The sequence below is a fragment of the Neofelis nebulosa genome, chromosome 14 (genome assembly GCF_028018385.1).
Source record: "Neofelis nebulosa isolate mNeoNeb1 chromosome 14, mNeoNeb1.pri, whole genome shotgun sequence".
Taxonomy (NCBI): Eukaryota; Metazoa; Chordata; class Mammalia; order Carnivora; family Felidae; genus Neofelis; species Neofelis nebulosa.
Genome location: NC_080795.1, coordinates 16,981,992 through 17,009,989, shown reverse-complemented (window position 1 = coordinate 17,009,989; position 27,998 = coordinate 16,981,992). Strand labels below are relative to the sequence as shown.

General features: G+C 42.9%; 1 protein-coding gene and 1 long non-coding RNA gene across 3 annotated transcripts in view; one reads left to right on the top strand and one right to left on the bottom strand.

Annotated features, from left to right (window-relative positions):
- Nucleotides 1-27,998, top strand: part of LOC131494985 (uncharacterized) — a 191,097-nt gene that overhangs the window by 2,527 nt on the left and 160,572 nt on the right. The gene's annotated exons all lie outside the window — the stretch shown is intronic.
- Nucleotides 25-23,148, bottom strand: VXN (vexin). The gene is made up of 6 exons (XM_058699723.1): nucleotides 22,609-23,148; nucleotides 18,371-18,426; nucleotides 10,245-10,395; nucleotides 6,213-6,274; nucleotides 3,171-3,262; nucleotides 25-2,459 (listed from the first exon to the last, which is right to left on the bottom strand). The coding sequence occupies exons 1-6, from the start codon at nucleotides 22,673-22,675 to the stop codon at nucleotides 2,276-2,278; spliced, it is 612 nt and encodes a 203-aa protein (XP_058555706.1). The 5' UTR covers nucleotides 22,676-23,148; the 3' UTR covers nucleotides 25-2,275.

Here is a 27,998-nt window from a genome sequence, read left to right as displayed (position 1 = left end):
GTGGTGGTTTATTGAGGTCACAAACAAAGCATACTTTATTTTTATTTGAACTGGTCAGTTAGGATGTTTTATGCCAGGCAAACACTTAATCATGAAATATTTAAATTAAAAATAAGTTAGTTCCTTATAAGTTAGATCCTACAGAAATCTCCAGGTGCCACATACAAATGGAGAACATCAGCTATAAATTAAATAAGTTAAAATAAATAGTAGAATAGATACTCTGATAGGTCCAGCAGAAATCACCACCCCTCCCCCTCCCCCCATTATCTATACTGTGCAAGACTATTAGTCCATTGAGACTAGGCTCTCACTGAAAGAGAACTCAATGCCCAAATATTCAAGTCATGTTCCAACGTGAGGATTGGGTGCTGAGAGTCTAAAACAATGGCTGAAGGGCAGGGATCAGCAAGGTGAAAGCCCAGAAGCCCAGGCCTTTTATTCTTCCATGTCTCCTTACAGTTGACCTGGAGACATGGAAACAGGTAACTCAGCAAAAGGCAACATGTGGCCACAGAGCAGTAGCCTATGAATAACCGTTGAGTCTGAGACTGGTAACGCAGCCAAATTCTTCATTGTACCAAGACCTGACAATTTCCAGCCCAGTCTTGGACTTAAATTTCATCATGGAGTGTCTGATTTTGTTAAATGGGTTGGATTAATTGAAGCTTCTGAATTAGAAAACAAGCCTTTTGGGGGTAGAGTTGACGCTACAGATGACAGATATTCAGGACATGTGCAACGAATGCCCTCCACAGGCAGGCATTTCTAATGGACCACCACACTCCTTCATCTCAGACTCCTCCCCACACAGCACTCTAGGCAGCCTCTGCCCATCATCTGTGTTTAGCATTTGAGACGAAAATTGTTTGCTAACCATGATCCTTCTCTGTGTTCTGAACTATTCTGTGTAAAGGGATACAAGCACAGGCACTGATGCCTGACACCCATATGGGTCAGGCACCTTCAGACTAATCATGTAACTGCTTTAAACTGTCATCCAGTAGATAGATAAGGCCATCTAACTTAGAGTTGTTAGAAAGATAGGGAGGATGTATGTAAAGTGCTCAGTGTCACGTCTCGTGCATGGTAGGCATTTAACAAATGAGAGCTGTCATTATCACATTATCATTGTAAGTCTATTGATCTTAAAGATGGGATTGATGACAACATTTCCATTAAGAGAGGGAAAGCACAATATTATATATTAGGTTGAACCATATGAAATAAATGATCAATTGTTTTTGACCTATAGAAACGGCAATTTCTTCTAGTTCAACCTACTACATAATGTGTTTCATTTAAGTCACTTTTTCCAACTTTATCAAAATTCTCCTTTCAAACATTGCCCCCAGAGACATACTTCTGTCCCTCAAAACCTTCCTCAGTTATTAGAGTAAGCAAAGAAGGAGTCTGGTGGACTTAAGGACCTAGTATCTAATACCACTAACTATATCCAGTCACATAACTTCATAAGGCCTTGGCTTCCCCATCTGTAGATTGGGAATAATTGTGCTTTCTTTAACAGGGATTTTGTGAAGATAAGAGATATTGGATGGGAAAGCACTTTTAAAAGTTAAAATCATTATACCAATGCAAGGTATTAATTTCACTAGACTATGCCACTTCAGAAAACATTAGCATTCAACATTTAATTTTTAATCATGTTTTTCTATAGAAAAACTGCATGTAAAAGAATAGAGAATTCATGCAATCATGCCAAATGATCAATACCAATCTTGACAATACTGTCAAATGGATATTAGAAGTAGAAGTAAATATATAGTGCTTTGTCATTAAAAATTGTACTTTGTCAAGATGAAATAAATGTGATAAGAGGAATAGTAAGAACCACTGTGTTCACAAGTGCCTCAAACATCAAGCTCTTATATTTATACCAGAAATCACACACATTAGAACAACTCACAAGGAAGACTGAGGAATTGCCTGCTTCCTTCCTTGGAGGTCTTTAAAATGGGTTGAGAAAGTTTGATTGTGGTGTGGTTTGCTTAAAGATAGGTATATAAACTCCATGACCTCCCAAAGCCACTTTCAGACCAATGGCTTTATCGATTCTAAGAAGGCACACTTTTCTTTTGCCTTCGAGGGAAGTTCCTTGCCTGTATCCTAAGCCGGGGCTATCGGTTAGTAAGGGGCGGTGATGTGTTTGGACCAGCTACTAGCAGAGGTGAATGTGGCTCAGTTCCCATCTGGAAGTTTTCTTCCCTTGTACGGTGAACTTTGGCCAACGCAGGGCACCTAGGGAGGGTCACCTTTAGTCAGCCTCAAAGGCGCTGTTAGTAGCTCCCACATATTCAGACTTCTTCTTGTGCCTTGTCCACATTTTCCGGAGGATGCTAGGGACACCGCAGGAAGCACTTCCTGTCAGCGGTAAGGAGGCTTCTGCCCCCTGGGGAAGGGTTGGATACTCTTCAGTCATCTTCTTGAGATGTCTGGATCTAAAGAGAAAAGCCAGGGGTGGGTAGGGAGGACAGTCATTTCACAGAGCCAGACTTTTAATTTTTTCCCTCAAGGAGTAGACCCCATTCATCACTCCCTAACTCACTTTTCCGCTATGTGCAGTATGGAGGATAGTGGCAGGGGCATAAATGTACATGTTGACTTGAGTTTTGCATACATGCTTGCCATCTTAATGCAACACTGAAGGCAGTGAGGGAGTTCCCGGTGGGGGGATTATCCCCTCCTGCTATTCTAGCTGCTGGTTCTGGATCAGTTAAATCGTGGGGGTTGTAAACTTGATTAGAAACTTTTCTTAGGTACCTCTTTACCTTTGGGCAGGAGCCCTTAACCTTATTTATGAAGCATTTCTGAGACCAGTGTGCCTACCAGCAGGCTCTGAATATGACCTGTAATTACATTTATCTAATTAACCAAAAAACCCTCCCAAATGACACTTCTCTAAGTCTACAGAGTGGTGTTAATGAAGTGGAAACCATCAAAAACACTTCAGCTTAATCCTAGGGAAACAGTTGAGAAGACACTGCAGAGACCCAGGATTATCGCCCTCATTAAAAGGTAATTTAAAGCTGGCATGGATTTTGTTTTAGCATCTTGAGACTCTGTAAACCAGGCCACCTGTTACTGTTCTGTGGCAGGACCAGGACTGTGTGGGGAGCCCTGCAGGCAGCAGGCGGGGAGACAGCACTTACCCTCTTGTCAGAACAGCTCCGTTCTCTGAGCCCGTGGCTGTCGCCTCTAGCGCGGCCGGGGCTTTCACGGAGATCCGGGCCACCGGAGGAATCTGGGTTGTGTGGAAGGGGAAGGGAATGTGAGGCTGTGGCCATGGTCCCAACTCTGGCACTGACTGGAGCCAGTTGACTAAATTGATCCACCACCTAGGACAATGGTCCTCACACTTTGCCAAGCATCAAGTCTCCTCTGTGGGGCTTGTTAACACAGTGCTGGGCCTACCCCAGTTTCTGATTCAGCAGGTCTGATATGGGCCTGAGAATCTGCATTTGTAGCAGGTTCCTAGGTGCTCCTAGTCCCAGAATCCCACTTTGAGAACCACTGACCCAGAGAACTTGAGAGAGTTCTTACCTGAGAACCTGTCCCCCCTCATGTTCCCGTTGCCTGTGTCCACTTTGTTGTCAAATCCTGCAGATTCTTGCTTTGAAAGACTGCCTACATCAGTGCCATTCTCTCCATTTCCTCTGCTGCAGCCTTCAGATCCTGTCACCCGGGACCTCCTTGCTTCCAACCAGACCCACCACTTATCCCAGCCCCGCTGGATTTGCAGGGCCTCCCCGCTGCAGGCCAGACCTAGGCCAGCTCTGCAGCCCACACTTCCAGGCTCCTCAAAACTGGGCTCCACCTCATCTATGTGGCTCCAGCTTCTGGGATGCCTGTGGGTACTGTGACAGCTCTGGTCCCAGAAGGGCTGGTCCTGTCTGTCCTCATGCTCATGCACAGCTCTGCATCTCCCCTTAGCTTTTCCTTGCTCTCTGGATTGAGCCTCATCTCTGCCTGTCCTTCAAGACCACTTTTTCCAGGAAGTCTTTTCTCAGGCTGGTGGTCCAAGATGGTTTCTCTCTGCCCTTGTGTCCCGTGTCCTCGCAGCTCTGAGTACTTATGTGACATGTTTTGGCATTTCACCAATTCTGTCTTTGTTTTTTTTTTTTTTTTTTTTTTTTAACCAATTCTATCTTTCTATCGTTCTCTTCTTGTGTCATGTGCTTGTCTAGTCTCCTGATCCCCAGAAACGTGGCATGGTGTGTGTCAGGGTCTGGGACTTCATCCCTTTGGTGGCCCACTGCAGCCCTCCTAAAGAAGGTGGTGAGTGCTCAAGAAACATGGATTGAATTGAAAAGTAACTGAGGGCCTAACCAGGGCTAACTCCAGAGTTTGCTCAGTCAATGGGTATACACTATGCTTTGTTCCTTCACCCCAGCCCCATTGAAAGGTCAGGGTCACCACATTCCTGGAATTGCTGGGAAATTCCAGGTCAAGGACATCATGATTTCACAGTCCCTTTCTCTCCTGAGCTGGCCAAATGTGTGGGCAGAGTTACTGTGCCACCTTGTGGCCTCTCAGGAGCTCTCCTCCCCATCAGGCCAACAGCCCAGCCCTGGGAACATATATACATACATCCCTCCTCTTCCACTGTCCTTAGTCCTCCTCCAGTGCATGGCAGCATTGAATCAGATTTAGCTGTGCAAGCTCTGAATCACTCTTTCACCCACCCTGGGATAAGGGGCCTCCTAAGAGCTGCTCAGAGGAAAGGGTCAGTCATGCTGCCCTGCCTCCTTGTTCTCTGCATTAGTATTGCCCTCCTCCTTTGAAACTGTGTCCCCATTACTACCCTATCCCGTCTCAACTCATTCTGGCCTCTCAAATGCAGTTACCTCTCTGCCAAGGGTACTGTCTGACTGCAGCCCAGAGTCTGGGGGCAGGTAATCCAAGACTGTGAGCCATCCTCTACCCCTTAACCTTAGTCTTTTCTGGGCCGAGCTGTGGGCAGCTGTTAGAACTGTTGCAGCCTGACAGTCTGCATTCTGTGGTGGTAGCTCAGCCATCTTCAGTTTCTCCTAAGTACTAGGTGGGGGCAGGGGGCTCCTGATGAAACAGCTTGTCCCATCCCTACCCTTTGTAGGGTTTTCCTAGTACAGGGATGACCTAAGTGAGGTATTTAGATTAGATTTTTCTCCTCAGACTGGGAATGAAGTGCTCACTGCCCACTTTGTTCCTTAAGGACGAGGGGGCTGGCCCACACAATCTCCAGGATCTTTTCTGGTCCTCACATGGAATGATCTATCAATCTGGAGAGCTGATGCTCACACAGCCCAGGATGCCTGAGCTGACCTCACCTCTGGCCAGAATTCCACTCCTGCTGTGCTAACGCAGAGTACCCACATTCATGCCCAGAAGACAATGTAGATGTCTTCTGTGCTAGATCTGGACACGCACCACCTGATCTCCCTTCAGGGAAAGATAAGCTGCCCAGCTGCTAGGGGGCAGGCAGCAAATGGCTCTCAGCTCCTTTTGGGTGGGCCTAGGATGCAGAGGGCCTCTCACCCCAGGGGATGCCCTCCCTGCTGACCCCAACCCACACTCCATGGGGGCAGCCCACATACCATGACAAAGCAAGGAGGAAACAAAGGCTTGGCCAGTTGGGCCCAACTCAGGACAATCTGGATGGGTACCACTTGCCCTGGAGCTCCTGCCAGCAGGTATCAGGTGTGCATGGTGGTTTAGCAGTTGACTCTGCTCAATCCTACTTCCCTTCTCCTATCACACATATTGACCCCTAATGTACATCTCATACCCCATACCCCACATCTGAGTCTGCTTCCAGAAAACCTCACATGGAGCAGATGTCCTCCAGAGTTGTCCTGACCTAAGATGGCTGGTGTTTTGTATTTTCACAATGTTCAAGACCCTTACATCTCATTACCCCTGCAGCTGCCCCTGGGAATCTGTCAGGCATTTCCACCTGGCATGTGCCTACCATAGAAACCACGCCTTTCCCCACCATGTTTGAGATGTCCACTAGGTGATATCTTCTGTTTGCCTAAAAGCTGAATTTCTGGCAAGAAAGAGAGCAACATCCAGTGGTGTGCTATAAGATGATAGACTTGGGGAGCAAAGAACCCTCAGGGAAGCTCTTCTGACCATCTTCAGGCCTGGAACCAAGGGCAGGGCAAGAAGTTTGAAGCACACCAGATAGAACTAACCAGGCTTATTTTACTTACCAAAGACTTTCCATATGCTCGATTCCCACACAGATTTGATGATTTGGGTTCTGAAATCCCCACTGCAAGGATGAACAGAGGAGGCATTAGTCAGTGGAACTCTGTGTTCTACTTCCCCCCTAGTTCTGTGTCGATGATCTCATTAGCTAACTGATCACAAGCTGGGAATTTCTAAAGACCTTCGTACCAAGCAGCAAAATCAGGCAGTAGGGTCAGGCAGTGGGGCAACTGTTGAGTGGGTAATCTGCACCCCTGGTACTCTTCCAGGGGGTGCTGAAACTAAGGTCTAATGAGATCACGTGTGTGGAAGCATTTGATACTGTGTGTGCAGTAGGTACTCAGAGAATGTGCCCTTAGCTTGTCCTTCCCTCCTAGGGTGCAACATCACAAGAGGTTATCAGGGGCTAAGTCTTTGCAGCTGGGATCTATTCAGCCTGCTGATCCTGGACACCCCTCTGTGGAAATGAGCAGTGACGTCCTGCCTGTGTTGGGAAGCACTGCTTCAGAATGTGGAAGGGTTGGAGTTTATCAGAGTTCTGAGCCATTGGCTATGGAAGACACATGAGAACCTTCTTGCTAGGCCTTTATTCCCGAGGCCCAACCTACTTCTGAATAATCTCTACCCTGACATCTGCAGCTTCTGAGAATCAAGTTGTTGAGCTGAGGTAGCCAATAACAGGTGGGGGAAAGTTGCCTTTCAATATAATTCTCTCCTTGGGCAGACGTTCCAGAACAAGCCCCATTCTTTACACTATAGCGGATAGAGATAAAACACTCCCCAACCCAAGGAAGAAAACATTTCAATGCCAATAAAATGAAGTTACAAGACTCCCAAGATTACATCATAACGTACAGTGCTCTGGCATAAGAGCAGCTCATATTTTTGAGTATTTACTGTGTCAGGCACTGTGTGGAGTGTAAAACACATAAACATTGTCTCATTTAATCCTTACCATATAACCCTGTCAGGTAGATATCATAATAGTCCCCACTTTCTAGATGAGGAAATGGAGGCTTTGGAGATACATAACAATTAGAGGAAGCCGGGTGAGGATGATCTAGGGAATGGCAGACTGCTTTGGGGGTCTTGCAGGGCTGGGGAAGCTTGACTGAGGGACTCTGGGAGGTGTTTGCCAGGTAGAGACAGGGAGGGCAATCCAGGGTCAGGGAAGGACCAGGAAACTGAATATAAGGAAGTAGTCACAGAATCACCCCACAGCTCAGGGTTGCTGCTTGTATGGACAGGCAGGGACAGGAGTGTCACAGGAGGTGGCCCTGGAGAGGTCAGCAGAGGAGGGGTTCTGGGGGGCCTTGGGCATGGTCTGCAGGGCAGTGGGGATGGGAAGGACACTGAAGCAGAAGGATGGCAGAGGTGGATTTTTCTGCTTTAGAAGGACCCCTGTGGTAGCCTTGTATAGGGAGAGGGACTGGTGGCTGAGGGCCAGGGTGGGGTGCTAGGCACCAGAGATGAAGGGGTCTGAGTCCAGGTAACCTGAGGTAGGTACCAAGAGGGAGAGATGAGACATCCAGGAATTGACATTGTCAGTATTCAGTATGTGGCATAGGGGGTGGAGTAGGGATGGGGAGGACAAAGGGGATGTTAAGGAAAACATCCTACTTGAGGAAGGAAGAGCGGTTTGAAGGAGGAGGATGCATTCCATTTAAACAAGTTGATTCTCAGGTGCCTGAGGACATCCTGGTAGAGACATTCCAGAGACAGCCAATTCTCTTGGGCCCAGGAGGTGGGTGTCCCTATTCCAGGCACTTGAGGTTCACCTGCTCAGGGCCTCATGGTGAAGGCGTCTTCCTTCAGAGTTCCTGCAATTTCCGAGATCCTCAGAGAATCTTTCTCCCATGTGAGAAGTCTATGTCATCCAGGAACCTTCTCCTGTAGCTCAGAAAAGAAGCATGCCCCCAGATCTGAGATTCCTGGAGACACACATCCTTTTGATGGGAGGATGGGAGATTCATTGCCCAAGGCCAATACCAAGCCTTTCCCGTGGAAAGCACTGGGTCTGGCTTTGACTCAGAAACCTGCTGTCTCCCCCAACCCCCTCTGGAGTCTATCAGATTGGGGGAGCTGAAGGAATTGAATCTATGCCCAGCTCGATCTTTTTTTTTTTTTTTTTTTTTTAAACCTGACTAGCACATTCCCTGCATGAGCTGACTGTCACATGTTGGGCAGATTCTCTCCATTTCATTACTTACTGTTTTCTTTCAGAATAAAAGACTGACTTGGGCAGTTAAGCTTCCACAGGCTACTTAAAAAGGAAGGAAAGTGGCCCCTAAAACTAGACAGTTGGGAAGACATTGTTCTCTAGGGGTGGAAATGAGGGGGGGTATAGAGGCATTAGCTAGGAAATTAGAAGACCTAAGATTTACTCTCAGTTCTATTGCTAATAAGCAGTGTGACTTTGAGTCAAACAGTTTCTATGGTTTCAGTTTCCTTTTCTGTAAATGGGCATGGGGTGCTTGCAGATCAGTGGTTCTCTACCTTCAGTGTGCTTTAGAATCACTTGGGAGGCTTGTTAAATCAGAGATTATTGGGTTGTAGCCCAGAATTTGATTCAGTCTTAGGTGGGATCTAAAATATGCATTTCAAGCAAGTTCCCAGGTGATTCTGCTGCTCTGGAGACCCCACTTCAAGAACCACCCATTAGACCATCTCTAAATCCTTGCTAATCAATATATTGTCTTCAGACCAACGTCATCAACATCATGGGGAAGCTTCTTAGAAATCTGGGGCCCTGCTAAGTCCTACTGAATTGAAATCTGCATGAAAACAAGATTCCCAGGTGATTCTTTTGCACATTAAAATTCGAGAAACATGGCTGTAAATTCATTTTATGATTTTGTAGTGAAGATATTCTCTTTTTCTCTTTCTACACACACATGCACCCACCCACCCTCCTATATATAGACACAGAGAAAAATTTATCTCCTCTTAATTTGCAAGGCAGATTGTGGTTTTCCTAATGCTTTCACTCTACATATGTGTATATGTAATCACTTAGCTAGAGAATATGGCTTGATTTATGTGTTATTATATGTAGGATAATAAAAACAGGATCAGGGTGTTAGTGATCAAAGAAATCTTAGAGATCCAGTCCAGCATCTACAGAGAGAGTAGATGGATGGATAAAGATACATATTCCATGATGTATTATTTCAGTTCTTCTATAAAATTGCTGACACTGAAAAGCCTTGAGAAGGACATCCCAGACTTTCTATTGTGTATTTTTGGAGTTAAATTATGAATTAGTTTAGGCTGTGGACATAACATAAATAACTTAAACCAGCGATTGAAGGTGAAATACCATCACAGACTTCAGTGGGCTAGATGCAGAATCCTGTTTAACTGCTTGGGGTGGAAGCCATTTTTCAAAATAGTGCTTAAGGTTAAGACTTACAATGTTTCCAGTTTCCAAAACAAATTTGTCCCTAAATTCTTTTTAGAGATTGTTGAAATAGCCCTAAGTCATTCACATTTACAATTCTGAGATCTTAAGATGGCAGTTTATGAAGGACTGTATAATTTACACACACAGCCTGTAAAATAATGTAAGCTTCTGTTTCTTCATGAGTCATGTCTACACTGGTTTTCTGTCCCTAAAACATAATGATTTTCATCTCCTCTTGAATCCAGCAGGACTTCCTGTGGAGCAAGATGGTAGATGAAAGCATTTGCTCATTACACACAGCCAGGAGTGTTTTTCAGGTAGAAGGTGTTTTGTGTTGCAGCTGTAGGTGGGGCCCGAGAGCGGGTGCATTCAGAGCAGGAACATAACGCGCCAGCCCCGGCGGCGGTGGGGGTTGGGGGGTGGGGGGGGGGGAGGGGGGTGGGATGGGGGGTGGGAAGCGCACGCCCCACGCCACAGGTGCTGCGCTCACCTGGCGTGATGGAGGACGCCAAGGAGGATCGTGAGGTTATTGGACAAAATGCAAGCCAGGCCACAGACACTGTGGCTGCTGGTCTAAGCGCGTCGTTGCCCCCCAGGGAGATTCCAGGGACTCGATCCAGGACGCACATACCGGGTCTGGCTGGGGCCTTGGCAAGGTGAGGTCCCTGCTGCCGAGCACCGTGGAGCCTGCCCGACCTGCGGCCCTCGCCGTCGCGGCGGTCGCTGCGATGTGGCAGCAGCTCCAGGGGCCTCGGAGTGTAGAGGTCTGACTCGATCACCACCTGCCGGGGGGAGGAAGGACAGTCAGCTTGTTCCTCTCCTCCGATCTTCAGATGCACTTTGTGCCAACAGTGAATTACTGGAGTCTTCCTTACTCCAGCGAATGCTACCAGCAGTGAGAGAACTTGGGTAAACTGGCCTCCAACAGTCAACTGTTTTATTCAATTTCAGCATGCCAAATGGTGCCATGGTGTAGGAAAATGAAGGTTCTGGGGATTCCTCACCAGCAGCCCTTCACAGAGTCAGGAGCCTGAGCCATCACCTGGTTTGGTAACAGAACAGGCTATTTGAAATGAGAACAGTTCTGGAAATGAGGGTCTTCCAGTCTTTGAGCTAGGCAGACACCCTTGTTCACACAGAGGACAGTTTTCTGAATGCTCTAGCAGAGGGAAGAGCTAGGGAGAGGACTCGGAGCCCAACTGATTCTGAAGTTTTAAAAAGAAAGAAGCTGCTGGCAAGACGGAGCAGGCACAGCCCCCGTGCTCGCGTTTCCCCTCCTTGCAGAACGCCTGTGTCAGGTGGAGCTGGGAGATGAAGTTCTACTGTGTGTGCTTCACTAAGTGGAAACTCCAGAAAGCCAGACAGAATGCTAGGAGCTAAGGTGTTTTCAGTAATGATCACCTGCTGAATAGTTATCTTGGGAAGTACATTAAAAAGAAACACCCCTTTCATCAGGACCCACCAAAATGGGCCTTAAAAGTTATAACAAACATACTTAAATCACTGGAATAATTTAAATGTAAAAAGTTGAGACAATACTGTATTTTATCTTAATACCAGGAGTGATGAAGGGAACCTTAGCAGTTTTTGGCTCATACCCTTCATAGTATTATACATATCTAGGACATTGGGGTCATTCATTCTGAATTTCTTCACTTCTTTGAAGCTGGTTAGTTATCTCCAGTAGTACACCATGGCTTCTCTGAGGTTAGCATACACTCATTCTCTTGCTCCTTCAGCAGATATCCTGTGAGGGCATGTTCTGTGCCAGATCCTGGGCACTGGGGGCATCTGTGAATTAAGTGGACCCACCTCAGCCCCGTAGTCTGACCTGTGATAGATCCCCCTCAGTTGTCCATACAGAACAACTGTGCTGCTTTTGGAGGATGCTGAAGCAAATAAGACTAAATTTATAAATATGTTAATAGGGTTATAATTAAATTTAGTGGAGAAAAATTGGATTTTTAATAAATAGTGTTAGAATAAATGTCAGGTCACTGGAGGAAATGAATCTGTGTTCACACTTCTCATACTAAAGTAAATACCAGAAGATAAAGATACATGTTCAAAACAAAACAACAAACACTAGAATTGAATATGGCTCAATACAACATTTGTTACATATGAGGAGGAATTATCCCATGTATGTAGAACTCTTACAAATCAATAAAGAGGAAGAAAACAACAGAAAAATGGGGCAAAAAACATGAACTGGCAATTGACCATAGAAATACAAATGCTAAACATGAAAAGGTGTTGAATAATAATTAAATGCAACTGAAAACAAAGTTCTTTCTTTTGTTTTGTTTTTTTGTTTGTTTTCTCCTCTCAGATTGTCAGTGATGAAGAAGGGAACTCCATTTGGGGTCATGCAGACTGGAGTTCACACCTGACTTTTGACACTTTGTGGTTATGTGAAAAAGAGATCGATATTATTGTGTGTCCTTGCTGTATTGGGGCATGGTAAATGCCTGTCATTTGTAGAGATTCTATTAGCATGGCTTGCGCTGTCTCTTTGTGCCACATATTTATCTACAGAATCAGAGAGCAGTTCATATCTCCCAAAGAGTAAAATGGGAGAACCTGTCACTCTTTGCTTCAGTTTACCACAAATAGTCCTTTGCTTAGAAAATTAATATATCCCAAATTTGGTCTTATCTGGATTAGGAAATTAACTCTTCTCAAACCCATTTTAGGGCCCAGACTCATTCATTCTGTGCCTTTGGAGAAAGCTGATAATTGAGGAGCATGTAGGATTAGTCCTTTTTCTCCTCTCGGCACTGCAGAAGGTGGTCCCTCCCTCTCCCCCCCCCACCCCCCCGATAATTTAAAATATTTATTCCTTTTTCCTCCCATTGTACCTAAGGTATACAATGTGTTGATTTGATACATTTATAAATCGCAGTATGATTAAAAGGTGGTGTTTCCATTGAGCTGGGGCAGCACGGATCCACCTTGCACCAGCTCACTGGGGACTATGAAGCACAGCAGTGGGTGTCCAGCACTGACCACCCTGCACTAACAGTCCCCTCTGCTCTCCCCTTACCTTCCTTACCCTTGGCACTGTACTTAGCCATGACGTTGCCCCAGAATACTGGAATTTTCTGGATTAATGGTTGTTCAGAGCTCCATTCCCCCGGACACGTAATCTTTGGCCTAAAGGCCTTCCTCTGGAACATGAACCTCCAGGTTGAACAGGAGAGACCTGAACCTCATTACTGACACAGGGCTCTCAGCTGTCCATGGTATTTCTGGTTTTATTTTCATTCTGTCAGCATTCTTCTAAGTGAGGAGGAGTGAAAACTGGTATGTTTTCAGATCTACTTTGTACAAGGAGAAAGTAAGGCAGGTAATGAGAGCCTGAGGAGTCCATGGGGGAAACCCAACATTTCCTCCTCTGAAAGGGAAGCAAATGTTCCCTTTCAGGAACAAGAAACCACCTCCGCAGTCCCTTCTCTGCACCGTGGGGTGGAAGAAGAGAACTGGGAAGGATAGAGGCATTAGCTGCTCAGCCCTCTGCTGGATGCAGGAGGTTTCCTGGGGATGGGGATGAGGCTGGTTACTTCCCAGGTCATGACTTAGGGCCACGTGCCTCTTCCGGGTATCTTCTACAGTCCCCAAGGGATGCCAATGGCAGGAAAGGAAAGAGAGAGGTGTTCAGCTCTAAGATGGCTCCAGAGGAGTACATTGGGCCCATACCAGGGAATGGACAGCTGAATGGATGGCTGTGGCCTTCTGAAAGCCTGGGTTATTTTCTGGTCTGTAGGGCACAGTTTGAACTTGCTATTGCTGCTGGTCTTAGAAAAAAATGATCTGAGAGCAGGCTCTTTAGCACCCTGAGTACAGGGGTAAGACCGGGGAATGAGGAGAGGGAAGGGGGAGACCAGGGTAAATGTTGGATTTTCCTTTCCTAGTTAGCAAACTGCCTTCTGAAAGTAGGGGAATGTACTAGTGCAGTATGCTGATGATCCCCTGCTGGTCTTGGGTCAGAGATTGGAAGAACAGAAGGCATGGGCTAATACCGAAGCCTCAGGATTCCATCTACTGACATCCTTGATTCACACTTCTGTTTGAAGTCTAGGGGGCTGGTGGGGCATGGGAAAGATAGGTGAGACCTAAGTGATGGAGAATCATCATGATTTAGGGCTGATGGGATCCATAGCAATGTTCTAGCCAACTCCCTAATTTTATACATAGGGAGGCTGAGGCCAAGAGAGGTCATGTGTCTTCAAAGTCACAGAGCTATAAGGGGCAGAGCCAAGGATGAGAGCCATGATTTCATGACTTCTAAGTGAGTGCTTTTTGTAAAACCTGTAGAAATGCCTACATCCAGATAAGAAATTTCAAGTACAATTGATTGCTCAGTGCATTTTGAAAAATCAGTAGATTTCTAGACCAATTTCTCCCCGGCAAGGTTGAAATCTGGGAAGAATGTGACATTTACACATTTTATTTCTCCATCTTTCCTGGTGGTGGTACTTATGCTACTCATTATCCTGGGGCTGGCAATCAGTGGCAGTGGCTCCATTGTACTGGGAGGCCTAACTGACCATACCTTAGTGACGCTGTGGCACTAAGGATGGCTTAGAGACGAGAGATATTTGTAAAGGAAGGAACCTGACTCCATATGGTAGCCCAAGGAGTGGGAATAGATACAAATAAGAATTTCAGGACAAAGAAAGTCATAGACATTGGTAGGTTTGAGCAGTTGCAAAATACTGTTTTTCTTGGGAACTCAAAGGGAAGCCAAGAGCCAGTTGGATGAAGAAACAAAAAATCCGACAGTTCTTTCTTTAGGACTCACTTTCCTCATCTTAGGTAGACTAAAACCTTTCTTGTCTTTTCTAATTTGAATGTTCTGTACAGCTAGGCTAAGTTTTGCAAGCAAAGGATGAGTCAGGCTGTTAGGGGAAGTGAGAAATTTAGAGAAGAGATCAAAGGCCAGAGGGTCTTATTAAGTTGTCTCACCCAGAAGATTGCATAGTTGAAAGCAAGACCCTAGCTTCCGATTTTATTTTTTTAATTGAAAGCAAATTTTAATATGTACTCATATAATTGAGTCATTTTTTTCTCTGAGTAAAAATATATTGGAGAGGGAAAGTCGTAAACCATAAACATAACAGTCTTTCTCAAAAATTTCCACTCCCAAGAAACCTGAGAGCCTGTTTCTACAGTGCCCGGTTGAAGTCAATTGGATATTCCAGGAGACTGTGCCCCATGTTTTGGTTCTTTTGTGTATCTTAGGCCTGTGTGGCTTCATCATCACTACTAAGAGTTGTCTCCTTTATTTAGGTTCTAAATCTTAACTATTGGAAAGCATAATGATTTAGTTTCCATTTTAAAAGCTTTTGTAAATACTGTTCTATCATTATAAAGCCAGTAGGTATTGGTATTAGGAGTGATTCAGACAGGGACATTGTTTAAGGTTAGAAATTCAAAGCAAGAACTTGGTTGAGAACCAAAGATTCCCAATTCCCAAGAGATCTGCTCCGATTCTTGAATGATTTGTGTCTCCTTCAAATCCAGATGCCCCTTGAGCGAAAAGTGTGTTGTGAAACTTTTCTTAAATTCTAAATTACCTGCAGACAACGATTTCCCTTTCCATTTTTGGTAACATTCACTACTCCTTGAAAGTCAGGAGCATTTTTCTTTGAGACTGTGGGCTTAAGTTTTCAAGGACCAGGAAAAAGGTAAGAATCTCTTGCCCTACCACAAAGAAATTTTCCATCCATTAAAAGCCCTTTTTGGAGAACCTGGGTGGCTCAGTTGGTTCAGCATCAGACTTTGGCTCAGGTTATGATCTTGTGGTTTGTGAGTTTGAGCCCTGCATCAGGCTCTGTGCTGACAGCTCAGAGCCAGGAGCCTGCTTCAGATTCTGTGTCTCCCTCTCTGCCCCTTCCCCACTTGGGCTTTGTTTCTCTGTCTCTCTCTCTCAAAAATAAAAATTAAAAAAACCAAAAAATTTTAAAAGTCCTTTTCTTTCTTAATATATAAAATATTCTTAAAAGTCATTTTAGAAAGACATACAACAGAAAAATGGGCAGAAGACATGAATTAGGAATCTATAGAGAAAAAATATTCAAATCCCTGAAAGTATGAAGAATGATATTAATAATTAAAGAAATGCAAATTAAAACGATATTTTCACCTATCAGATTGTCAAAGATTAAAAACATTGTGACATACAGTATTGACTTGGGTATTCTGGTAAGAGTACTTGAAAACAGTTGCTAAGAATTTGGCAATGACTATACATTTTCTTCAATGTTCATATCCTTTTAGCATTTTCTTATTTAAAATTGGATATAATTGATATATAACATTATGTAAGTTTAAGGAGTACAATGCGTTGATGTGATGACCCAGCGTTTTCATATCTATGAATTTATCCTGAAAAATATTTGCATAAGAGCATGAAAGATACGTTCAAAGATATTGCTTGTGGCATTGTTTTAGTAGAGAGAAAAATTACCATTTGTTGGTAATTTGGTTAAATAATCTAGAAGACTTCAGATTTGATTTGGGTAGAAAATTATATAGTACATTCATATAATGGTATGGTATGCAGTCTTCATAAGGAAGAGGTAAATCTATATGTATTAATTGGCATGTAAAGATATTCAAGATTTATTGTTTAGTGAAAAAAGCAAATTGCACAATAGTATGTTATTGAGCAATGAAGCACAATAATGATATGCTAGTATCTGGGAAATTTTCACTTAAAAAGTGCCAACTCTGGGGTCCTTGGGTAGCTCAGTCAGTTAAATGTCTGACACTTGATTTTGGCTCAGGTCATGATCTTGAGGTTCTTGAGATCAAGCCCTGAGTTGGGCTCTGTGCTCGCAGCATGGAGACTGCTTGGAATTCTCTCCCTCCCTCTCTCTCTCTGCCCCTTCCCCACTCATGCCCTTTTTCTCTCTCTAAATAAATAAATAAACATTTAAAAAAAAGTTTAAAAAGAAAGTGCCAATATTAATTGAATGCTTAATTTGTCACAGGTTCTGGGCTAAGCACTTTACATGTATTAAGTCATTTGCTCCTTCCAATGGTTCTTGAGATGTGTGCTCCTATTATTCCCATTTGAATGCTCTTTAGCATTCAAATTGAGTCCAGTATGGTGGGCAACTTGCTCAAGGTTACCTAGCTAGAAATGGATAGGACTGGAATTTAAGCCCAGGCAATTTGACTCAAAGTCTGTATACCTAACTGTTCTGTTCTACAGCTTTTTAGAATTTTCTGATATTATACTTTATATGTTCATATTACTTGAAATTTTATAATGGGCACATATTACTTTGGGAATTAAAAAAGTAATGTTTATAAAACAATAACTAAAACCCCATCTCATTCCCAGGACACTTAAAAAAATTCTTTTTTTTTTTTTTTTAATGTTCATTTTTGAGAGAGAAAGCATGAGCAGTGGCAGAAAGAGAGGGGGTCAGAGGATATGAAGCAGACTCTGCACTGACAGCAGTGAGCCCGATGTGGGGCTCAAACTCACAAACTGTGAGATCATAACCTGAGCCGAAGTCGGACACTCAACCAACTGAGCCACCCAGGTGTCCCTCCCAAAATTCTTTTTAATGGAGAAGAGGCTTTAAAAAATTGAGATACTTAGAAGATCAAAATGGTGTTCTATGAAAAATTGTGATTGAAATAGAAACTCCAGCATAACTGAGGGGAAACAATCAGCAGTTCAACCTTTTCAATGAAGTACAAAGATGTATTGACAATTTTTGTATAAAGAAATCTGTAAGTAAAATGAGAAATTTACAGCACCATTTGGCTTTAATGACATGTAAACTAATTTTAAGGTAATGTATATGCTTATTAGAATAGCAAAAGATAACACAAAAAAAATGAAAGTTGATGTTAGTGAGGTTGGAGGTAAATGGAAAAGCATTGCTGGAAGCCTGGCAGCCATTCAGAATTCCTGGTAATATGTGACAAAACTGAAAGCAGAAATCATTAAAAAAAAAAATCACTATTCTCCACATCTAGCAGTGTCTCACACATAGTAGGAATGCAAATATGGGATGGATGGATGGATGGATGGATAAATGAAACTGTTCTTATCCTTTTACTTGTTAATTCACCAAGGAATTAATCCAAAAGAATAATATTTACTACAAATTAATTGCACTGCTATTTATAATAGTGAAAAAATGGAACATAGCCAATTGCCAACAATAGAAAAACACTTAGGTCAGGGATGCTATACTCACATCTTGGACTCTCTTTAAAATTTTTTTTTTTCAACATTTTTTATTTATTTTTGGGACAGAGAGAGACAGAGCATGAACGGGGGAGGGGCAGAGAGAGAGGGAGACACAGAATCGGAAACAGGCTCCAGGCTCTGAGCCATCAGCCCAGAGCCCGACGCGGGGCTCGAACTCACGGACCGCGAGATCGTGACCTGGCTGAAGTCGGACGCTTAACCGACTGCGCCACCCAGGCGCCCCAGTCTTGGACTCTCTTTAAATAAGAACAACAATTTTTTAAGAGAGTAAGATTTACTCTATGTGTCTGGGGAAAATGGCAGAATTGGGGTGGTGGAGTCCAATACGGGGCTGTTTGCTGCCTAGTTGACATTTGTCGATCATTTTGGTGAAGTGGAGGACAGGAAATACAGAACAGCAGCATGCGATAGAGAAAAACTTCATGGTTATTGAGAGCAGGGCAGAGGGAATGAAGAAGCTATATGCTGCTTTTGAACTGAAAACCAACAAAAGGGATCAAAACTGAAGTTGTCCTTACATTCTTGGTCAAGAGGTGTTGAGAACTTTTGACTCTTCTTCTGGCTGGACTGGACACTGCAAAGAGAGAGAAAGGGATAGTTTTAGAGAACACTGGTGAGGCTGATGTAGCCTCAGAGAGGGTTTGCACCTAGAGTGGGGAGGGGCAAGTGGGGAGAATGGGGTGTGATTACAATTTTAGGTGTTACTAAAATTCATAGCAGCATTACTCACAATAGCCAAAAGGTGGAAACAGCCCAAATGTCCAGTAACAGATGAATGGGTAAACAGAATGTGGTATATACATACAATGGAGTATTATTCAGCCTTAAAAAGAAGTAAAATTCTGATACATATTGTAACATGGATGAACCTTAAAAACATTAAGCTAAGTGAAATAAGCCAGACACAAAAGGACAAATATTGTATGAGTCCATTTATGTGAGATACCTAGAGTAGTTAAATTCAGAGACAGAAAGTAGAATAGAGGTTACGAAGGGGTTGGGGAAGAAAGGAATGTGGGTTGTTATTTAACAGGTACAGGGATGATGAAGAGTTCTGGAAATGGATAGTGGTGATGGCTGCACAACAATGTGAATGTACTTTGTGCCACAGAACTGTATACTTATAAATGGCTAAATGGTAAATTTTATATTATGTATGTTTTATTACTACAGTAAAAAGCTTAAAAAATCAACCATTAAAACATGTTAGTCGGTGGGAAAAGGTGTGTACTTTGTTGAAATGGAGATACTCAGACATCTGTTTTCCATATTGCTGCTAAAATGATATACTTGGAACTGAAATCTTCCATGTCACTGCCCTGCCTAGAACTGAGATGACTTCTTGTCACCTATCAGATAAGTGATCAGAGGAGTGCTGGCTGGTGGTATTTTCTGCAGAGCACCTACAGCCATGAAACCTGGAGTACGGTGTGCTGGTTTATAGCCAGGGTTCCCTATTCCTTTCACGTGAGGATGAATTGGAACAGGACCCTTTGCCAATTACGTGACTTGGGCAAATTACCCATCCTTTCCACACCTTACTCTCCTCATCTGTAAGACAGGGTAATTAATAGCAACCATCTCAGAGGGCTGTGACAGGTATTAAATAAACTAATTTTTATAACGCCCTTGGTCCAGTGCCCGGCAAAGAGAAAGTTCTCAGGAATTAGTGGTTATTACGATTTTCTTTCTTCTATCTTTGCAAACTGAAGGCAGGTGGAAAGAATAGGTGATAACTTCTAAGTTAGCATTCCTTCAGGATTTCTCTTTCTGGAGTTTTCTCCATTTCTTCCTACTGTCCCCTGACTCCCCTCACGAATGCCTCCCCATTGCTGTTTATCCTCAGAAGAATTATTTTGAATGCTGTGGTATTATTCACCCTAGAATTAAACCCACTTTAGTGTGTTGCTCAGGAAATAACTTCTGGTATAACTTCTTGGTAAAACCACAGCTTTTATCTTTGGTATTTACTGTGAATTTTGTCTATGAAATCTTTCCCTTCAAGTAAGGTTCTTTCTCTCCAGAAAGTAAAAATCCACACTTATTCTCAGTCATAGACTTGATCCCATGCCTTTAAGCTGAACCCAATATATGTATGTATGTGTGTGCTGGACAGGAGGATATAATACAATAACATAAATGTAATAATAGCTCACATTGAGCTTTACCAGCTGACGGCTAATTTGCCTTATCTCATTCACTCTTGTAGCAACTCTGTGAGCTAGGTATTCTTTATTAACTACATTTTATTGGTGTGGATACTGAAGGTTAGGGGCCGCACAGCTGATTGTGGAACAAGGCCCTATACTTTTAACCACTGGCCACACTGCCCATGCTGCTGAAGCTGTGCTCAGAAACGGTTTTGGTCATTTTAGTCATCATGCTAAATGATAGCATTTGGAAAAGGGCATACCAGGGAGGACTGTAACACTTGTTAGATAAAATTAAGCCAACTTCTATTTCTGCTGTTAAAGAATGTGGGGACATAATGAAGAGTTACCAATCTCTCCTATAAGCAGTGACTTAAGAAGACCTAGCACAGTCTTCTCTCACTGAAAGCCCTCTGCTTGATAGCTTTGGAGAGGCAAGATGAGGCAAAAAATAAAAACAAATGAAAGAGGTGAACTTCTTCCATTTATGGTTCAATGTAAAACTGCAAATACTCCTTTTCTAGAGAACTTCCTGAGCAGTGACATGTCCATGAATACTAATGAATATTTGTTTTATCACCAGGAGATGGCCATGAATGAAAATGGAAAGAAAGGAATATAGGATTAAACATTTATCTTTGACTGAATATTCATTGCTCTAAATATGGAATGAAAATAGAAATCATTTTGTAAGTGATATATTTAATGGTGCTTACTACATGCTGTTTTAGATGCATTATATATTTTATCTGTATTTCAGTTTTCCCTCCATAATAACCCTGGGAGATAAATTCTAGCTCTCCCTTTTACAAAAGTGGAAACTCAGACCCAGAGAGGTGAAGTAGCCTGACCAGGGTCACACAGTGCGGAAGTGGCAGTTGTCTCTTGACCACTATGCTAAGCAAATGGGATCAGAGGCCCTATTTTAAATTATTTTATTCAGGTGAAGTGTGACATTGCTCTTGAATTGTTGAATAAGTTTTTAATTAAAAAGGACCGTTGGGCTCTTTTTTCTCCCTTTAAAAATTGTTAAATGGGAACAAAGTACAGAAAATTGGCATTTTAACATTTTCATATTTGCTTCCAATTTGTCTTTTCGTGTAAAAGAAATAAAAAAATTAGGCAAGTTTAGATTCCCTTTCTACTCTCCCCCAATTCTGCTTCCGTCCCTCCCCAGGGCTAATAAGATCACTAATTTTATCTGCATCTTTCCAGCCTATGTTTTCATACTTTCTCTGGATATATATCCATAAATAATGTATAGTGTTGTTTTTTATTTCCAGATGTAGTAACTGTTAGCATACATATAAAATTTTTCAGCCTGCTTTTTTTTTTTTACTCAACATTATGCTTTTGAGATCTGTGTATACACATAGATCTAGTTCATCCCTGTTGACAACTGTGGAATATTCCATAGTATGATGATACCACATTTTACCCCTCTCCTCCTCAAGGACATTTATTTTCAGTTTTGCTCTCCTAGAATCAATGCCACTGTGAACGTCCATGATAAAAGTATCCAGCAGTGCAACTGCCGGGTCAGAGGGTAGGCTTTGCCTTTCAGGTACTTTTCAGAGTCTCTAGAGTTCCAACTCCTGCACGTGGGCAGACTCCTAGCTCTTTTTTCTCTCTCTGTATGTGGCAATAGATGTCAAAAGCTTTATTTATGTTCTGCTGGCTGTCTCTTTGTGACCAGGCTGAGTCTCTCCCTTCCCCCCCTGAGCAGTGGCCCTGTCAGTGGCTGACACGGGAAGAAGAAAGGAATTGTTTGAACAGGGGGTCACAACACCAGCAAACATCCAGCCCCCTTCATTCAAGTCTGACAATGAAACCAGGGCTAAGCCAGAGTCCCAGGCTCTTCCAGGAAGGCAGGGGCTGCAGGGAGGGACAGAGGGAGCAGGAGAGAGGGCTGAGCTTTGGAGGGGATGGATGGGGGAACTGTCCAGTAACCAGACACCTGCTGTCCTCTGAGCTCGAACACAAAGCCCTTCCTGGGACTTGACACCATTCACCATGGAGCACAAGGGCTTACAGAGTCACACTTTTTGGCAGTGCTAGCTCGAGGTGAAGTTTGGGAGCATGGCCCTGGGATCTGTGTTAGAGGCCAGCCCTGGGTCAGGGTACTATTTGACCACTTTATTAGACTTTAGGCCACTGCTGGGAGTATTTCCCCTCACATTTCACAGCATAGCTCGGAATCATACTTTTGAGCCAGCTGGTTCTCATTTCAAAATCCACTTGCTCATTGGAGAACATGAAAGAATCTCTCTGGCTGCCCAGGGAATTTTGTTTTCATCTCTCTTTCCTAAAACAATGGCTTGCTGTTACTTTCATTCGGTGGCGTATTGGGTTGCCAGTGTTCAATTAAGTGAAACTGGGAGTATTTAACTGCCCTCATTCCCACCCCACCCCCTTGATCAATTGTTTCTCAATGATTAATGTTTATCCATGTACCTTATTTTAAACAACAACAATACCATCAAAACAGAGAGCCCATCAAACCCTCTGAGAGACCCGAGGAAAACCTTAGTAAAACAGCACGTGATTGTCCTTACCCTCCGGCATAAGGTGCCGCTAAGGAAACAGTCAAGGGCAATTTTACTCACCCTTGGAAGGGATCACGGTGGTGAAAACTTCTATATTTTCATCACTGCAGCTGTAAATCTGATGCATCGTTTCAGCCTTCTTTCCCCCAAAGTGCCGGGAACCGGAAGCCTCTCTCTGAACCCCTAGTCGCGAGGTTTCCTAATCCAGTCTGGCTCGGGGATCATTGTGCAGGTCCACAAAAGACAGGCTGGTGCTGTGATCTCATCTCATTCCAGAGTCTTCACTGCAACATTTTCTAATCCCATCTGTCTTTTTTTTTTTTTTTTTTTTTTTTTTTTTTTTTTTTTTTTATGAATCCTATTATTGTAAACCTTTGATTGAGTGTGGAGGCTTCAGTCCCCTCCCAGCCAGGATGTATTTAACATTTTTATTTTGCCTGTCTGTCGCAGTGATTTTGGAAGTCTTTTGTGAAGTAATGATGAAGTGAAATTGCCGACTTGGTTAACGCCAAGCTTGGCTGGAGAATTTCACCCAAAAGGAAACATGAATTTTGGTACCAGCAATTACTCTCTTCATTTTAGAAATGAAGGAGCTCCCCCCCTCCACCCCCCCCCCCCCCATAACAGGATATTCAGTAATTTGTGTGTTAATTTGGCTTCCTTCTATGTTTCTATTTTAAACAAAAGGACTATTTTTCCAGAGCCTTTTCGCCTCATGCCCGTATGTGACAAGGCTGACAGTTCTAGAGAGCCGTGTACAACCTTGCAGGTGCTTGCAGAGACATGGTGACAAGCAATGCCCCGACACTCAAGGTGTTACAGGAAGATTAGATTTACAGGAAGATTATGTTTTTGTTATCCTAAATATACTAATATATCTTATCCTATATATTCTATTATCCTATATTTATATGGAGTAATATATATATATATCCTATATTTTGTCTTATATTTTCCATATATATGTGTGTGTATATATATATACACACACACACACACACACACACACACACACACACACACACAAACAAGGTATGGCTGAGATGTATGTGTATTATGTCAAACCCACTGCCTTTCATTACACGGTGACAGACTTACTTCTTCATATTGGTAATGATGATGTAATCATATTAATAATGACAGTTGAGGGGCACCTGGGTGGCTCAGTCGGTTGAGCATCCAACTTCGCTCAGGTCGTGATCTCACAATTTGTGGGATTGAGCCCCTAATCAGGCTCTGTGCTGACAGCTTGCTCAGAGCCTGCAGCCTGCTTCAGATTCTGTCTCCTTCTCTCTCTCTCTCTCTCTCTCTCTCTCTCTGCCCCTCCCCTGCTCATGCTCTGTCTCTCTCTGTCTCTCAAAAATAAATAAATGTTAAAAAAATTTTTAAATAAAAAAATAATGACAGTTGATATTTATCAAATGCTTGTTAGGAGTTAGGAAGCATGATATATAATCTCACTTATTATTTTTAATGTTTTATTTATTTTTGAGAGAGACAGAGACAGAATGCGAGTGGGTTAGGGGCAGAGAGACAGGGAGACACAGAATCCGAAGCAGGATCCAGGCTCCAAGCCATCAGCACAGAGGCTGACATGGGGCTTGAACTCACAAATTGTGAGATCATGACCTGAGCCGAAGTCGGTCACTCAACCAACTGAGCCACCCAGGCACCCCTAATCTCACTTAATATCTACAGCCACCCAATGAGATTAGCTATTATTTTTGCCATTTTATAGGTGAGGAAACTGAGGCCTGAAGAGATTGAATAATTTGTCCAAGATTAAAATACCTAGTTCATGGCAGAATTAGGATGTAATAACTAATTTGACTCCAAAGTCAGTGTACTTAATCACTAAATTATATTCCATTCTTTACCTCCAAAGCCCCCTAGTTTTAGCCCCTCTTAGATTTGGACTTGGTGTCCACTGCTATTTCTAGAGTAGACAAATTTGGGGCATTTACTCATCAGTTAGTTGTCAGTATAACAATTGTTTCAAAATTGCACCCAGCCACAGAGGATGGCTCTGGGAAGCCATGTTTATTCTATCAGAATTTGTCCCCTTGACCACATTTGATTGGACCAGGTAGACACCTAACCCAGACTGCTACTTCCTGGAAACAGAAATTGGACCTTAACCTGGGGCTAGAGGGAAGGTATAAACTATCAATATCTAGGTGGTTCTCAGGGTCAATGGGGATGACATTGAGGGGAAGCCAGTGGAAATAAATGGAGCCCATGGTCTGGAAGGGGCCTGAGGCCTCAATGCAAATCCAGGGTAAAGAGTTTTACCTGGGGGAAGGAAGCAAGTACTTTCACCTTGACCTACACTTGGTGGGTCTGTTGTTACCTGCACAGGTGGGTGAGAGCCAGTGGGAGAGATGGGGGGTTGAGGGTAAGGAAAGCATTGAGAGAGTAAGGGGTGGGTATGGGAGATTGAGAAAGAGCATGAAGAGACAGAGATCAGGGAGGGAGAGTAAAATGCTCCAATTTGATAACTTTCCATTTCTTGCCTTCTCTCTCTCTCTCTCTGTCTCTGGCCTAGTGTCATTCCTACTTTGGGGTCAATGAAATACCTAGGTCTCTACCTGATAAAGGTCCTTTTTGTTTAAGTAGGTTTTGGTCACTTTAAGCTAAAAATAGTACTGTCTAAAAGACATGTCTATAAATTTTATAATCTCCACATTGATTAAATCTTTGAATAATAGAATATTTAGAGGAATATATAATGCAATTGAAAGCAAGGTCCAAAATTATGTTAACAGACTGAAATTACGTTAACAGACTGTAGGTAATAAAACATACACGGAATTTAATAAAACTAAATGTAAACATTTACCTTTATATTAAAAAATTATACAGAATTGGGGTGACCTGGTATAGCACTATTTTATTAAAAAGAAATTTGGAGTTTTGGTTAACCACATGCTTATTAAGAGGTAATAGTAAAAGGCAGGGGCTAAAAGACACAAATGTAGTTTCAAAGACCTGATACTAAATTAAAATTAAGAACCCTCTAGGGTACCCAGAAGCCAATCAGGGTCACCTGGATTTAATCTCAAGGAATCCAGGCTGGATTATTTTTTTTCTAAAAAAGCCCAAATTTAGTCAATTAGAATATGTTGTATTAAGTCTAATGAATAAGCCTGAAACACAGAACTAAATGAGCTAATGTAAGGAAACACACCTAGAGAAAAACAATTCTGAAGAAATCATTTTTACCTGTTGCAAATGTTTTTTAAACAATAAAAATAATACATGCTTTTTATAACACATTCAAAAAATATAGACATGTATACAGAAAAAGTGAAATCTACTTCCCCTATTCTAGCCTCACTTCCTAAAAGCAATCATTGTTTACAGATTGGTGGTGCATTTCCAGATTTGTTGTACTACACATACACATGCATGCATGCATCTGTTCATGTGTGAACATTTATAGTTCCCTTGTTTTTTTAATTTATTTTTATTTTTTATTTTTTACATTTATTTGTTTGTGAGAGACAGAGAGAGAGAGAGAGAGAGAGCGAGCACAAGTGGGGGAGGGGCAGAGAGAGAACACAGAATCTGAAGCAGGCTCCAGGCTTCGAGATGTCAGCACAGGGCCTGACACAGGGCTTGAACCCACGAGCCACAAGATCATGACCTGAGCTGAAGTCGACGCTTAACCAGCTGAGCCACCCAGGCGCCCCTATAGTTCCCTTGTTTTAAATTTTTTTAAATGCTTATTTATTTTTGAGAGAGAGAGACAGAACATGAACAAGGGAGGGGCAGAGAGAGAGAGAGAGAGAGAGAGAGAGAGAGAGAGAGAGAGAGAGAATCCAAAGCAGGCTCCAGCTCTGAGTTGTCAGCACGGAGCCCAACATGGGGCTCAAACTCATGAACTGTGAGATCATGACGTTAGCTGAAGTTGGACGCTTAACCGACTGAACCACCCAGGCGCCCCTATAGTTTCCATTTTTAAAATAAATGTGCAGAAGACTACTGCTCTATAAGAATTTATCCATTCCTTTCTTGATAGATGTTATAGCTTATTTAAAAAAATTAGAAACAATGCTGCAAAGAACATTCTTATGTATATATCTTTATACATATCTTCTAATTTTTTTTTTTTTTTGGTAGGATACATATCTAGTTGTGGGAGTGTGGGTCATAGCATATGGGCATTTGAAGTTTTGAGGGATTTTTCCACATTGCTTTCCAATAATTCTGTATGAGTTGACACTTTCACCAATTGGATATGAGGGGCTTATTCCCCACACCCTAGGCAATACTTATTAAATTTTTGCTAATGATACTGTTTGGCTTTTGGGCTCTGAGCTAAGAATCTTGATCATACTAGACAGTTATGGGGCTCCTAGCCCAGGTACTTTCCAATCCATGAAGGGGTGCATGGCTGAGACCTCGTTTTGGGACATAAACTCCATAATCTGTACGCAACGCGAGTGCACACTGCACTTATAATACTGGTAGCATTCTCTGCCCCTAAGCCTAAGTAAGGCAGTCTGTCCTGGTCTGGGATCCGCTTCTCTCAGATTCTGGGAAGTCACCGATGAGGAGTCTACACCCCTGGGACTTGGACGCCTACTTACTTTCATTTAAAAATTTTGCCTCAACACTTACTCCAAGGGCAGGCAATGAATGTACTGGAAGATTTTATTTATTGCATGCTTGACTACCTATCTGGCTGATGGGAAGGGCTGAGTGGTGCTAGCTCTGTGTTTTTCCAACCTCAGAGTTCTGGAGATCTACCTTCACAAAGGTACTAGGAGGAGTCCTGTTAGAAGAAGTTTCATTTAGGTTGAATCCTAAGCAATGCTTCTCAGACTTCAATGTGATAGGAATTAATGGCTTGTTAAAATGCAGATTCTGATTCCACAGGTCTAAGGTGGGGTGGGGCCTGAGAGACTGAGTTTCTAAGGGGCCCTGTGAAGCCCTTGTTGTTGGTGCTAGGGCACGCTTTTGAGTTAGAGCAAAAGCTCACTTTAGGAGAGCGGATATTCCCTGGCCCAGAGGCACTAGAATTATGAGGGGTTCAGGTCCCTCACCAGACCATTTAAATATGATTCTCCAGGGCCAAGGCGTAGGTATTTAAAAACACCCCTGATGGGGCGCCTGGGTGGCGCAGTCGGTTAAGCGTCCGACTTCAGCCAGGTCACGATCTCGCGGTCCGTGAGTTCAAGCCCCGCGTCAGGCTCTGGGCCGATGGCTCGGAGCCTGGAGCCTGTTTCCGATTCTGTGTCTCCCTCTCTCTCTGCCCCTTCCCCGTTCATGCTCTGTCTCTCTCTGTCCCAAAAATAAATAAAAAATGTTGAAAAAAAAATTTAAAAAAAAAAAAAAAAAAAAAAAACAACACCCCTGATGATTATAATGTGCAGCTGGGGCTTGGATGGAGTGAGGTTGTTCTCAAATTGTCTTCAGATAGCAGCAGCAGCATCACCTGGGGGCAT